General features: G+C 37.3%; 1 protein-coding gene across 4 annotated transcripts in view; it reads left to right on the plus strand.

Moving 5' to 3' along the window:
- Positions 1 to 13,459, plus strand: part of LOC111160920 (ATP binding cassette subfamily B member 7) — a 155,675-nt gene that overhangs the window by 130,128 nt on the left and 12,088 nt on the right. For 3 of the 4 annotated variants that reach the window (XM_022524303.1, XM_022524306.1, XM_022524304.1), the window contains one exon: positions 2,595 to 2,702. In XM_022524303.1, coding sequence (XP_022380011.1) covers positions 2,595 to 2,702 — 108 coding nt within the window. Of the gene's footprint in view, positions 1 to 2,594; positions 2,703 to 7,775; positions 7,913 to 13,459 lie in introns of those variants that run through there. The other variant, XM_022524307.1, reaches the window with a different exon arrangement.

Below are 13,459 nucleotides of genomic sequence, written 5' to 3' on the forward strand. Positions count from 1 at the left end.
ACAAATATCACAATTTTTCTTAGAATTGCCCCCACATTTAATTTACCATCTGTCTTAGTAAAATATAAGCTCTTCCCTTCCTGGGTAGCCACATCTACTCTTGATAATTTTATTCCTTTAATAAATGCAATGTTTAGAAATATCTGCAGGGAGCCATTGGGTATATGCCCAACCCCACATTGCTGTTTCCATTGTGTTAGCTATACTTAGACCCAGGTTTCCAAGTACAGCTGAATATATATACAGCTCCTTTACACTTTAAAAGCAATAAACAAAAATGTGTTTTCCAAACAGATTCTTAAATACAGAAAATAAATTGGTAGTTGTCAGAGGTGAGGTTGGTGGGAGGACAGGTGAAATAAAATGATTAAAAGTATACTTATCCTGGGGGCACCTGGGTGGCTCAGTAGGTTAAGCCTCTGCCTTCGGCCAGGGTTATGATCTTGGGGTCCTGGGATCAAGCCCCGCATCAGGCTCTCTGCTCGGCAGGAAGCCCGCTTCCCCCTCTCTCTCTGCCTGCTTCTCTGCCTGCCTCTCTGCCTACTTGTGATCTCTCTCTCTGTCAAATAAATATTAAAAAAAAAGTATACTTATCCTGATGAGCACTGAGTAATGTATAAAATTATTGAATCATTATATTGTACACCTGAAATTAATATAACATTGTTAATTATACTGTAATAAAAAATGTTTCCCAGAGTTCTCTAAGAAGTCAGAATACCTTTTTTCCCCATTTCCTTCCTTTTGCTCTTTATTCAGTTGGGTATTCAGGGCCAGTGTCTCAGAGTAATTCCCTCTGTTTACAATAGGGGAGGGGAGCTGGCCTATTTTTTCTGAATCTTGGATATTTTGGAGGGAAAAAAGCATTCTAAAAACTTGCTCTTCAGAATTATTTTGACAAAGATAGTCCTACACCATTTCAGTGTGCCCTGCATAGAATACTTATGTTCGGGAAAGGCCAGAGGTATTGGGAGGAAGCTGTCCTTCCTTCTAGGGCAAGGAGAAATGGAGCCAGACGTTTCATTCTTAGCTTTATCACAATGTCTTCTAAATTAATGGCTTTGCTCTCTGTGTAGCCATTTCCATCCTCTTGCTATTTTTCTTTTTTTTTTTTTCAGTGCATTATGATATAAGAGTGTTTGTTCTTTTTTTATTTTATTTTAGTTCCAGTATAGTTAACATAGAGTGTTATATTAGTTTCAGGTGTACAATATAGTGATTCACCAGTTTCATACATTATTCACTGCTTATCACAACAACTGTACTCCTTAATTCCCATTACCTATTTCACCCATCCTCCTACCCATCTCCCCTCTGGTAACCATTCATTTCTTTTCTATACTTAAGAGTCATTTCTTGATTTGTCTCAGTCTCATTCTTTCTCTCTTTTTTCCTTTGCTTGTTTGTTTTGTTTCTTAAATTACTCTTATGAACGAAGTCGTATGGCTTTTGGTTTTTTATCTAACGTTTTTCATTTAGCATTATACTCTCTACCTCCATGCATGTCATTGCAAATGGCAAGATTCCATACTTTTTTTATGACTGTGTTATTTTCCATTGTATATTTAAATAAACACTTTCTAATAAATTTTAAAAATGGGTAGAGACTATAAACCGACATTTCTCCAAAGAATACATTCGAATGGCAGACAGACACATGAAAAGATGCTCAACATCACTTATCATTGGGGAAATGCAAATCAGAACTACAATGAGATCTAACCTCATACCTGTCAGAATGGCTAAAATCAAAAACACAAGAAACAACAGGTGTTGGCAAGGATGTCAAGAAAAAGGAACATTGGTGCCCTGTTGATGGGAATGCAAACTGGTGTAGCCACTCTGGAGAACAGTATGGAGGTTCTTCAGAAAGTTAAAAATAGAACTAGGGTATGATCTAGTGATTGTGCTACTGTGTATTTACCCAAAAAAATACAAAAACATGAATTCAAAGTAATACATGCAACCTGTGTTTATAGCAGCATCATTTACAATAGCCAAGATATGGAAGTAGCCCAGCTGTCCATAAATTGATGATGGATAAAGAAGTCAGAATACTTTTGAAAAGGAAGTTTGCTCAGGTTACCATACACAGTTGTCTTTATTGCCCCTCTGTCCTCTGAGTTTGAACTAATTAAAAGCAAATGTTCCTGTACCCTTTGAATCTCCTTTCTACTGATTTAAAATTTTCTACATCCTATCACTTGAGTCCTATCATATTTTATTTTTCTTCTCATTGGCCAGATAAACATCATACCCAGCTATGTTCCTAATATCATTGGATTCATCATTGTTATTTGTTCATTTTTAAGTATAGAAATATCCACCTCTCCAGGTCTTTCTAATTTAAAGAAATGTTGCCTATCTAAAAGATAATTTTTTCCATGATAATGTGGCATATTTGCCTTCCCTTTTTGATCAGTTTTCTCCTCTTCGTAATTATTAGAATAGGTCAAATATTTGGTAGTGATATAAAGTTTATATAATAAACAATTCATTGGCATTTTGTATGTTCCTTTAAGAAATGTATGGTTATTTTAATGTACATTTACCTAATAGATCTTTTTTTCCTACTCTTCTTGTCAAACTTACAGACTATTCTTGGTGCCATGAAGGATGCAATCAAACATAGAACTTCTATTTTCATTGCACACAGATTGTCAACAGTGGTTGATGCAGATGAAATCGTTGTCTTGGATCAGGTAAGAGATTTAACTTTAAAGTTTAGTATGGGGGGATTTGGGGGAAGATGGTGGAGCAAGAGTATCCTGAACTCACCTGATCCCACAGACACGTCTAGATAATCACAGCAGTGCAACTAACACAAAAACGCCCTGGCAGAACAGACTTTGCAGTTTATTGCAGACAGGAGGCCACCTGAAAAGCGTAGGAGGGGCAGACAAGTCTGGAACCAGAATCCCATTGAGACTAACCACAAATGGAAGGAACACCATAAGCATGGAAAAGGGAGAGGAGCAGACCCCACACCAGGCACCTTAGGCAGTGGGGGAACTACATTGGAAAGACAGGTCCCCAAAACATTAGGCTTTAAAATGGGGCTTAACTTTATGAGTTTTTACAATCAGTGAGACTTAATGCCAGGTGCTTTAAAAATCAGGTAACTTAGCTGTGGGAGGCCCACAGGGCAATTGGAAACTGAAGCTTGGGCCTTAAAGAGCCAGCAAAATCAAAAAAACCCCACCAGGATAGATTATTATTAGAGATTTCCCTAAGAATGGAAGAGCTAGTGGGCAACCATTTCGCTTCCCCCACCCCCAGCCTAGATAGCCAGACAGTTGCAGGGATCAGGAGGAACACTCTATCACCTGTCTTGCCAACACCACATCCGGCATTCTGGGGGATGCACCCCACTTAGCAAGCATCCCTCCAAAGCAGTTTCTGCCAAGACACACATTGCAAGCAGCCCTGGCAGGGACCTGCACCACTCCAAAGTGACTCCTGTCCTGAGGAGAGAAAATAACCACATACAGCAGTGCAACTGCAGCAATGGCAGACAGACTGGGCAGGCATCTGGTCCGACAGTTGGCCCTACCCACCATCAAAAGCCTCTCAAGAAAAGGCAGGAAGAGCACCCTGAAGGTTGATGCTACTGCCACCATAACAGACGGACTGGGGGCAGGCATCTGGTTTGACTACAGGCACCACCCACCAATGAAAGCCTCTCAGGGGGCAACAGAGGGAGAGGATCCTGCAATTTGGTGTGACTGCAACCCATTCAGAGGGGCTGAGAGCACACATCTGGTCTGGCTGCTCGCACTACTAGATTATAAGCCCACAGTGGCCCCAGACTCTTCCCTAACAGCACAGAGAGCAAACCCTGCCTGGTACACCCAGAACATGAAAAGTGGACCAATGTATCTAATGACTTAATGTAAGCACAGCTTAGCCACAATAGTAGGGTACACACAACCCACTAGGAGATACCCCTGAAGCTCCTGGTTCTGGTGAACAGTGGACATTATGCTACAGGATACCACAAGACCTCTTCTTTATAAGGCTACTACTTTCAAGATCAGGAGACTTAGCAGACTTTTCTCATACATAGAAATAAACACAAAGAGTTAGACAAAATGAGGAGACAGACAAATATGTCCTAGATGAGAGAGAATGGGACAAAAGTAAATCAAGAGAGCTAATTAAAACAGAGATGAACAATATTGCCTGATAATTCAAATTAATGATCTTAAAGATACTCACTAGACTAGACAGAAAAGTAGAGAATCTCAATGAACCTTTAGTAAAGAGATAGAAAATATAAAAAAGAACCAGTGAGAGATGAACTTAATGACTGAAATTAAAAATACACTGGATAGGGGGCATCTGGATGTCTCAGTCAGTTAAGTGTCTGCCTTCAGCTCAGGTCATGATCCCAGCATCCTGGGATCAAGCCCTGCATTGGGCTTCCTGATCAGCAGAGAACCTGCTTCTCCCTCTCCCTCTGCTGCTCTCTTTGCTTGCACGCTCTCTCTCTGTCAGGTAAAGAAATAAAATCTTTTAAAAAAAACTACACTAGAGGGACTCTGGCAGATTAGAGGAGACAGAAGAATGGATCAGTGAGCTAGAAGACAGAGTAATGAAATCAAGCTGAACAACAAAAAGAAAAAGAATAACAAAAAATGAGACTAGATTAAGGGAACTCAGGGACATCAGTAAGGATCATAACAGTCACATTATAGCAATCCCAGGAGGAGGAGAGAGAAGGGTGAAGAAAATTTGTTTGAAGAAATAATAGCTGAAAACTAAAGGAAACAGACATCTGGATTCTGGAGGCACACAGAACGCACAACAAAATCAACCCAAGGGGGTCCACACCAAGACACATAATAACCAAAAATGGCAAAAAGTAGTGATAAAGAGAGAATGTTAAAAGCAGCAAGAGAAAATAGTTACATACAAGGGAAACCCCATAAGGCTTTTCACATGGTATTTCAGCAGAATCTTTATGTAGGCCAGAAGGGGGCGGCATGGTATATTCAGACTACTGACAGAAAAATAACCTGTAACCAAGAATATTCTACCCAGTAGGGCTATCTTCAGAATACAAGGAGAGAGAGTTTTCCAGGCAAATAAAAGTTTAGGGAGTTCATTACCATTAAATCAGCCTTCAAGAAAAATTAAAGGGAATCCTTTGGAAAGAAAAGGTCATAATTAAGAGTAAGAAAATTATGAAAGGAAAAAATGTCACAGGTAAATGCAAACATATAATTAAAGTAGTGTATTAATCACTTATAAAACCAGTATGGAGATTAAAGCAGAAAAACAATAAAATAAATTATATCTGTAAAAGTAATCAAGAGGGTGCCTGGGTGGCTCAGTTGGTTAAGTGACTGCTTTCAGCTCAGGTCATGATCCTGGAGTCCCGGATCGAGTCCCACATCAGTCTCCCTGCTCAGCGGGGAGTCTGCTTCTCTCTCTGACCCTCCCCCTTCTCATGCTTTCTCTCTCAAATAAATAAATAAATAAATAAATCTTTAAGAAAAGTAATCAGGAGAGTCACAAAATAAAAGGATGTAAAGTATAATACCACATACATAAAATGTCGGGGAAGTAAAATTTTTCTACTTTAAAAATGGCTTCAAACTTAACTATCAACCTACATAGACTGCTATATGCGTAAAATATTACATGTGAACCTAATGGTAATCACAAATCAAAAACCTGTGGTAGATACACAAAAACAAAGAGAAAGCAATCCAAGCATAACACTGAAGAAAGCCATCAAATCACAAAAGGGAAGATGGAGGAAAAAAAGAGAACTACAAAAACAACCATAAAACAAGTTACAAAATGGCAATAATTATATACTTGTCATTAATTACTTTGAATGTCAGTGGACTAAATGCTCCAGTCAAAACACATAGGAGGAGAAAAAACACAGCATGACTGAATGGATAAAAATTACAAGCTCCATCTAAGTGCTACCCACATGAGACTCAGTTCAAGACCTGAAGACACATGGAGATTGAAAGGAAGGACACATTTACCATGTGAATGGAAGTGAAAAGAAAGCCAGGAGAGCAATACTTTCATTGCACAAAATACTCTTTAAAACAAAGATTGTAACAAGAGACAAGGACACTATATGATGATAAAAGGGAAAAATCCAACAAGAAGATAAAATAGTTGCAAATATTTGTGCACCCAACATAGGAGAACTCCAAAACATGAATCATGTGTTAAGAGACATAAAAAAAGAAATTAACACAGTAATAATAACTGACTTTAACACCTCTCTTACATTAATGGGTATATCATCTATACAGAAAATAAAGGAAAGAGTGACTTTGAATGACATACTGGACCAGATGAAATTAACATCCTATATATTCAGAACATTCTATCAAAAAACAGCAGAATGCACTTATTCTCAAGTGCACATAGAGCATTCTCCAGAATAGATCTCATATTAGGGCACAAAACAGGTCTCTGAATTTAAGAAAATAAAACCACAGCAAGCATCTTTCCAAAACAAAAAGATATAAAACTAAAAATCATGAGAAATATATGGGAAAAAACTACAAACACTTGAAAGCTTAGCAACATGCTACTAAACAACCAATGGATCGACAAAGAATCAAAGAAAAAATAAAAAAATAAATACATGGAGACAAATGAAAATGAAAACACATTGTTTCTAATTCATTAAGATGCAGCAAAAGTGTTCTAACCTGGAAGATTATACCAATATAGGCCTCTCTCAAGAAAGAATAAAAATCTGGAATAAACAACCTAATCTTAATAAAATACCTAGGGATAAACTTAAGGAGATGAAAGTTCTGTACCATGGAAACTATAAAATATTGATGATGGAAATTGAAGATGACACAAATAGATATTTCTTGTTCAGGAATGAGAAGAATTAAGATTGGTGAAGGGTCTGTACTACCCAAAGCAGTCTATAGAGATTCAGTGTAATCCCTATCAAAATACCAACACCATGTTCCTAGAACTGTAAAAATAATTTTATGGAACCACGAAAGACCTCAAATTGCTAAAGCAATCCAAAAAAGAACAAAGCAGGATATATTAAAATCCCTAATTTCAAGATATATTACAAAGTTGTGGTTGTCTGGCACAAAACTAGACACATAGGTCAGTGGAGGAGAATAGAGTCTAGAAATGAACCCACGCTTATATGGTCAGTTAATCTATGACAGAGGAGGCAAGAATATACAAGGAGGAAGGAGTCTCTAAAACAAATGGTGCTGGGAAAACTGAACAGGTACATGTAAACGAATGAAACCAGACCACTTTCCTACACTATACACAAAAATAAATTAAGAATGGATTAAAGACCTAAATGTGAGACCTGAAACTGTAAAAATTCCTAGAAGAAAACATAGGCAATAATTTTTTTGACATTGGCTATAGAAACTTTTTTTAGCTGTCTTTTCAGCAAGAGAGACAAAGGCAAAATTAGACTGTTGTGAGTACACCAAACTAAAACGCTTTTTCATAATGACAGAAACCATCAACAGAACTACAAAGCAACCTACTGAATGGGAGAAGATATTTGTAAAATGATATATTTGATAAGGGCTAAATAACCAAAAGATAAAAAGAACTTACACTGCTCAACACCCAAAAAAACCCAAATAATCTGATTTTTAAAAATGGGCAGAGGACTTGAATAGACATTTTTCCAGAGAAGCCGTATAGATAGCCAACAAACACGTAAAAAGATGCTCACCATAACTAATCATCAGGGAAATGCAAATTAAAACCCCAATGAGATATCACTTTATACCTTTCAGAATGGCTAAAATCAGACACACAAGAAATAAGAAATATTGACGATGATACAGAGAAAGAGGAACCCTCATGCACCATTGCTAGGAATGCAAATAGGTGCAGCCACTGTGGAAAACAATGTGGAGGTTCTTCAAAAATTTGTAGGGGTGCCTGGGTGGCTCAGTGGGTTAAAGCCTCTGCCTTCGGCTCAGGTCATGATCCCAGGGTCCTGGGATCAAGCCCCGCATCGGGCTCTCTGCTAGGCGGGGAGCCTGCTTCCCCTTCTCTCTCTGCCTACTTGTGATCTCTGTCTGTCAAATAAATAAATAAAATCTTTAAAAAAAAATTGAAAATAGGTAATTCCACTACTGGGTATTTACCCAAAGAAAATGAAACTACTAACTTGAAAAGATATATGCAACCCTGTGTTTATTGCAGCAATATTTACAATAGCCAAGATATGGAAACTTCTCACGTGTCAATCCATAGAGAATGAATAAAGAAGACTATTACCTGGCTATAAAAAAAAAAAAGAAATCTTGCCATTTGTAGGAATATGCATGTACTTTCTATATTGAGTTATCGAGAGAATTTTTCACACCACTAAAATTTCATATAAGCTGTTGATTTTTCTCTGGTGTGTATGTATATATATATATTTTAGATGCATACATGTATATCGTTATATAGTCTTACCTGTGTGTACTTGAGTAACCCTAGGTCTTTTTGTTGTTTTTTTCACAAGTGCTTACATTCAGTAGAAAACAAACTAATTTTTTCAGTATGCTTATATACCAGAATGCCTTAAATGTGAAATGTTATAAATACACTTTATTATCCAATTGATATTCAAAAGAGGGCAGTTGGGTGTTTTATGTATGGGTTGAATCACTAAGTTCTACTCCTGAAACTAACATTATACTATCTGTTAACTAACTGGAATTTAAATAAAAACTTGGAGGAAAGAAATTAAAAAGAAAGAATCTGAAATAAAATTTGCTGTTGGTGCTTTTTTACTAACCTTTCCATTGTATGCAGGCATGCAGATAGTCTTTTCTTATAAAGTGGTAAAGGTACTTGAACAAGCTTGAGCTTTCTTGTCTCATACTTTGAGGTTGACAGTATCTACAGTTATATTACAACATTGCCAGTTAAAGTTTGGATTATAATTGGAACTATAATTAATATATTAATGATTATAACACATGTATCTAAAATATCTTAGTATTTATAATTTGATCATTCTGTATTTGCTTGATTATGAAAATCAGAGACTTTCATTTTCTAGTGAAATGTATATAACCTCGTGTGTTCTGTCAACAGTGCCTCATAGTATAATGTTACATCTACATAAGAAATAGAATTCTCAAGGCCCCTCCTTAACCCCACAGCCTGGTAATTACTGCTTCCCAGCCTTGGCAAGAGGCGGTAGGTTGACTTGTCAGGAAATTGAGTCATAGAGGCTCTAGACAGAAAATTGTCTAGCACATGAACAAAGATGGGGAAGATTAACTGGAAATCAAAGCACACCAAAAAAAGACCATAGACCCTCTTCTGCCACTGGCTCCAAGAACCTTGCTAACCATTTCTTTATTTCTAATATCACTACTCCTTCCTTCATCAGGAGATAATTGAAGAATTCTCTGCAGAAAACACATGTAGTCCCAGGGGAAAAAAAGCTATTTGTATTTGGAGACCCCAGCAAAATGACCATATATCCCTACGATCATTCTTCAGTGAAATCCCACAGTTGAAAATCCCATTCCCATGCACATAGTTTCTAGTCAGTTTTCTAATGCTCCATTAGTAAGTATCAATGAATAATAAAGGAAGACCTCTTAAACAAGCAGGAAAAAAGGAATTCAGTAGAAAATATAGACAATGAAAAGAGCATAAAGCAACTTATATAATTAATATCGCCATAGGTCATGGAAAATAAAGCATTTCTAAAATAAGGATAGAGGCTGTTAAGAGAAAAAAGTAAAGGGAGCTTGATATGGCATGAGTTCTAGATATGTTGTTAAATGAAAGAAAGAACAATTCAGAATCTGTTGTATGCTGCTATTTGCAAGGAGGATGGGGGAAAAAAGGAATATGTGATATTTACTTATTTCTGTGGAAAAAAAAAACCTCAGAGTTTGTACCTCTTAATCCACTTTACTTTGCCCATTCTCTCATCCACCTTCCCTTTGGCAGCTACCATTTTGTTCTTTAATTAAGAGGTACAGACTTCCACTTTTAAATAAGTCATGGATATTGAAAGCACAGCCTAAGTAATATAGTCAATAATATTATAATAATGCCTTATGGTGCCAGATGGTGACTACATTACCGAGGCCAGCACTGTTGTCTAATCACTGTGTCATACACCTGAAAGTAATAAAACATTCTATGTCAATTATATTTCAATAAAAAATTACAAAAAAATAAATAGCCTAAGTTGAGCTGGAAAGGATTTAATACTTGATGATTCATAGTCTTTGGCTCAGAGGTATGATCGTGGATATTAATTATTACTATACTAAGGCAATACAGAACAGTGTTTAATAGTTTGACTAACATAAAATAGACTAAAACCTTTCTTTTTTGGGTTTCAATGCCAAATAAAAACAACTCTTAGTAAAAGAGAAAACAACAAATTCAGGAAGCATAAACTAGAAACTAAAGAAATTGACTGTTTATGGAGTGGAGATAGAAAGAGGTAAAAGGGATAGGAAAGGGAGCATGACTTTCCTGATTATACTTTTTTTTTTTAAGATTTTATTCATTTACTTGACAGACAGAGATCACAAGTAGGCAGAGAGGCAGGCAGAGAGAGAGAGAGGGAAGCAGGCTCCCTGCTGAGCAGAGAGCCCGACGCGGGACTCGATCCCAGGACCCTGAGATCATGACCCAAGCCGAAGAGAGGCCCCCAACCCACTGAGCCACCCAGGCACCCCCTGATTATACTTTTTTATATATTTTTTTTAGTCTTTCAAGTTTTTAAATTCGTTAACATAGAGTGTGATATTAGTTTCAGAGGTAGAATTTAGTGATTCATCACAGCACCCAGTGCTTATCACAAGTGCCTTCCTTAATACTCATCACCCATTTAACCTATCTCCCCACCCACATCCCCTCCAGCATCTCTCAGTTTGTTCTCTGTAGTTGAGTCTGTTTTATGATTTCTCTTCTCCCCCCATGTTCATCTGTTTTCTGTCTTAAATTCTACATGTGAGGGAAATCATATGGTATTTATCTTTCTTTGACTTATCTCTCTTAGCATAATACTCTCTAGCTCCATCCACATCCTTGCAAATGGAAGGATTTATTTTTGATGGCTGAGTAATATTCCGGTGTGTGTGTGCATATGTGTGCATGCATATGCACATATGTATACTACATCTTCATAATCCATTCATTAGTCAGTGGGCATTTGGGCTCTTCTCCTAGTTTGGCTATTGTTGATAAAACAGCTTTAAACATTGGGGTGCATGTATGCCTTTGAATCTGTATTTTTGTATCCTTTCAGTAAGTACCTACAAGTAGAATTGCTGGATTGTAAGGTAGTTCTCTTTAACTTTTTGAGGAACCTTCCTACTGTTTTTGAGAATGACTGAAACAGTTTGCATTCCCACCAATAGTGTAAGAGGGTTCCCCTTTCTCCACATCCTTTCTAACGCCTATTGTTTCTTGTGTTGATTTTAGCAATCCTAATATGTGTGAGATGGTATATCGTCATGGTTTTGATTTGTATTTCCCTGATGATGAGAGATGTTGAGCACCTTTTCATGTGCCTGGTAGCCGTGTGGGTATCTTCTTTGGAAAAATGTCTATTCACGTCTTCTGCCCATTTTTTAACTGGATTATTTGGTTTTCTGGGTGTTGAGTTTAATAAATTCTTTATAGATTTTTGATACTAACCCTTTATCGGATATGTCATCTGCAAATACCTTCTCCCATTTTGGAGGTTGCCTTTTAGTCTTGCCAGTTGTTTCCTTCACTGTGCAAAAACTTTTTATCTTGAAAAGTCCCAATAATTTTATTTATTTTTTAACATATAATGTATTATTTGTTTCAGGGGTACAGGTGTATGATTCATCAGTCTTAAAATACACAGTGCTCACTACAACACATACCCCCCCAATGTCCATCACCCAGTTATGTCATTCCTCCACCCCTGCACCCCTCCAGCAAATCTCAGTTTGTTTCCTAAGATTAATGGTTTGTCTCCCTCTTTGGTTATATCTTGTTTTATTTTTTCTTCTCTTCCCCTATGATCCTCTGTTTTGTTTCCTAAAGTCCACCTACCAGTGAGATCATACGATAATTGTCTTTCTCTGATTGACCTGTTTTGCTTAGCATAATACCCTCTAGTTCCAACTATGTCATTGCAAATGGCAAGATTTCATTTTTTTTTGATGGCTGAGTAATGTTCCTGTGTGTGTGTGTGTGTGTGTGTGTGTACACGTACATACACACAGTGGATATATTTATCCATTTATATATTGATGGACATCTGGGCTCTTTCCATAGTTTGGGTATTGTGGACATTGCTGCTATAAACATCGGGGTGCTGATGCCCCTTCAAATCACTGTGTTTGTATCCTTTGGATAAATACCTGGTCATGCAATTCCTGGGTTGTAGGGTAGCTCTGCTTTCAACTTTTGAGGAACTTCCATACTGTTTTCCAAAGTGGCTGCACCAGCTTGCATTCCCAACAGTGTAGGAGAGTTCCCCTTTCTCTGCATCCTCCCCAATATCTGTCATTTCCTGACTTGTTAATTTTAGCCATTCTGGCTGGTGTGAGGTGGTATTCACTGTTTGTGGTTTGTATTTCCCTGATGCCAAATGATGTTGAGCACTCTTTCATGGGTCTGTTGGCCATTTGGGTGTCTTTGGAAAAATGTCTGTTCATGTCTTCTGCCCATTTTTTGATTGGATTATTTGTTCTTTAGGTGTTGAGTTTCATACAGTCTTTGTAGATTTTGGGTACTAGCCCTTTATATGATATGTCATTTGCGAACATCTTCTCCCATTCTCTTGGTTGTCTTTTGGTTTTGTCAACTGTTTGCTTTGCTGTGGAGAAACTTTTTATCTTGATGAAATCCCAATAGTTCATTTTTGCCTTAGTTTCCTGTGCTTTTGGAGGTGTGTCTGGCAAGAAGTTGCTGTGACCAACATCACAGAAGTTGCTGCCCGTGTTCTTCTCTAGGATTTTGATGGATTCCTGTCTCATGTTTAGGTCTTTCATCCATTTTGAGTCAATGTTTGTGTATGGTGTAAAGAAATGGCCCAGTTTCATTCTTCTGCATGTGGCTGTCCAGTTTTCCCAACACTGTTTGTGGAAGAGACTGCCTTTTTTCCATTGGATGTTCTTTCCTGCTTTGTTGAAGATAAGTTGACCACAGAATTGAGGGTCCATTTCTGGGTTCTTGTTCTGTTCCATTGATCTATACATCTGTTTTTGTGCTAGTACCTTACTGTCTTGATGATTACAGCTTTGTAATAGAGCTTGAAGTCCAGAATTGTGATGCTACCAGCTTTGGTTTTCTTTTTCAACATTCCTTTGGCTCTTCGGGGTCTTTTGTTTCATACAGATTTTAGGATTATTAGTTCTATTTCTGTGAAAAAAGTTGATGGTATTTTAATAGGGATTGCATTGAATGTGTGTATTGCTCTAGGTAGTATAGACATTTTAACAATATTTGTTCTTCCAATTCATGA

Source organism: Enhydra lutris, unplaced genomic scaffold (genome assembly GCF_002288905.1).
Source record: "Enhydra lutris kenyoni isolate GAN:26980312 unplaced genomic scaffold, ASM228890v2 scaffoldscaffold79, whole genome shotgun sequence".
Lineage (NCBI taxonomy): Eukaryota > Metazoa > Chordata > Mammalia > Carnivora > Mustelidae > Enhydra > Enhydra lutris.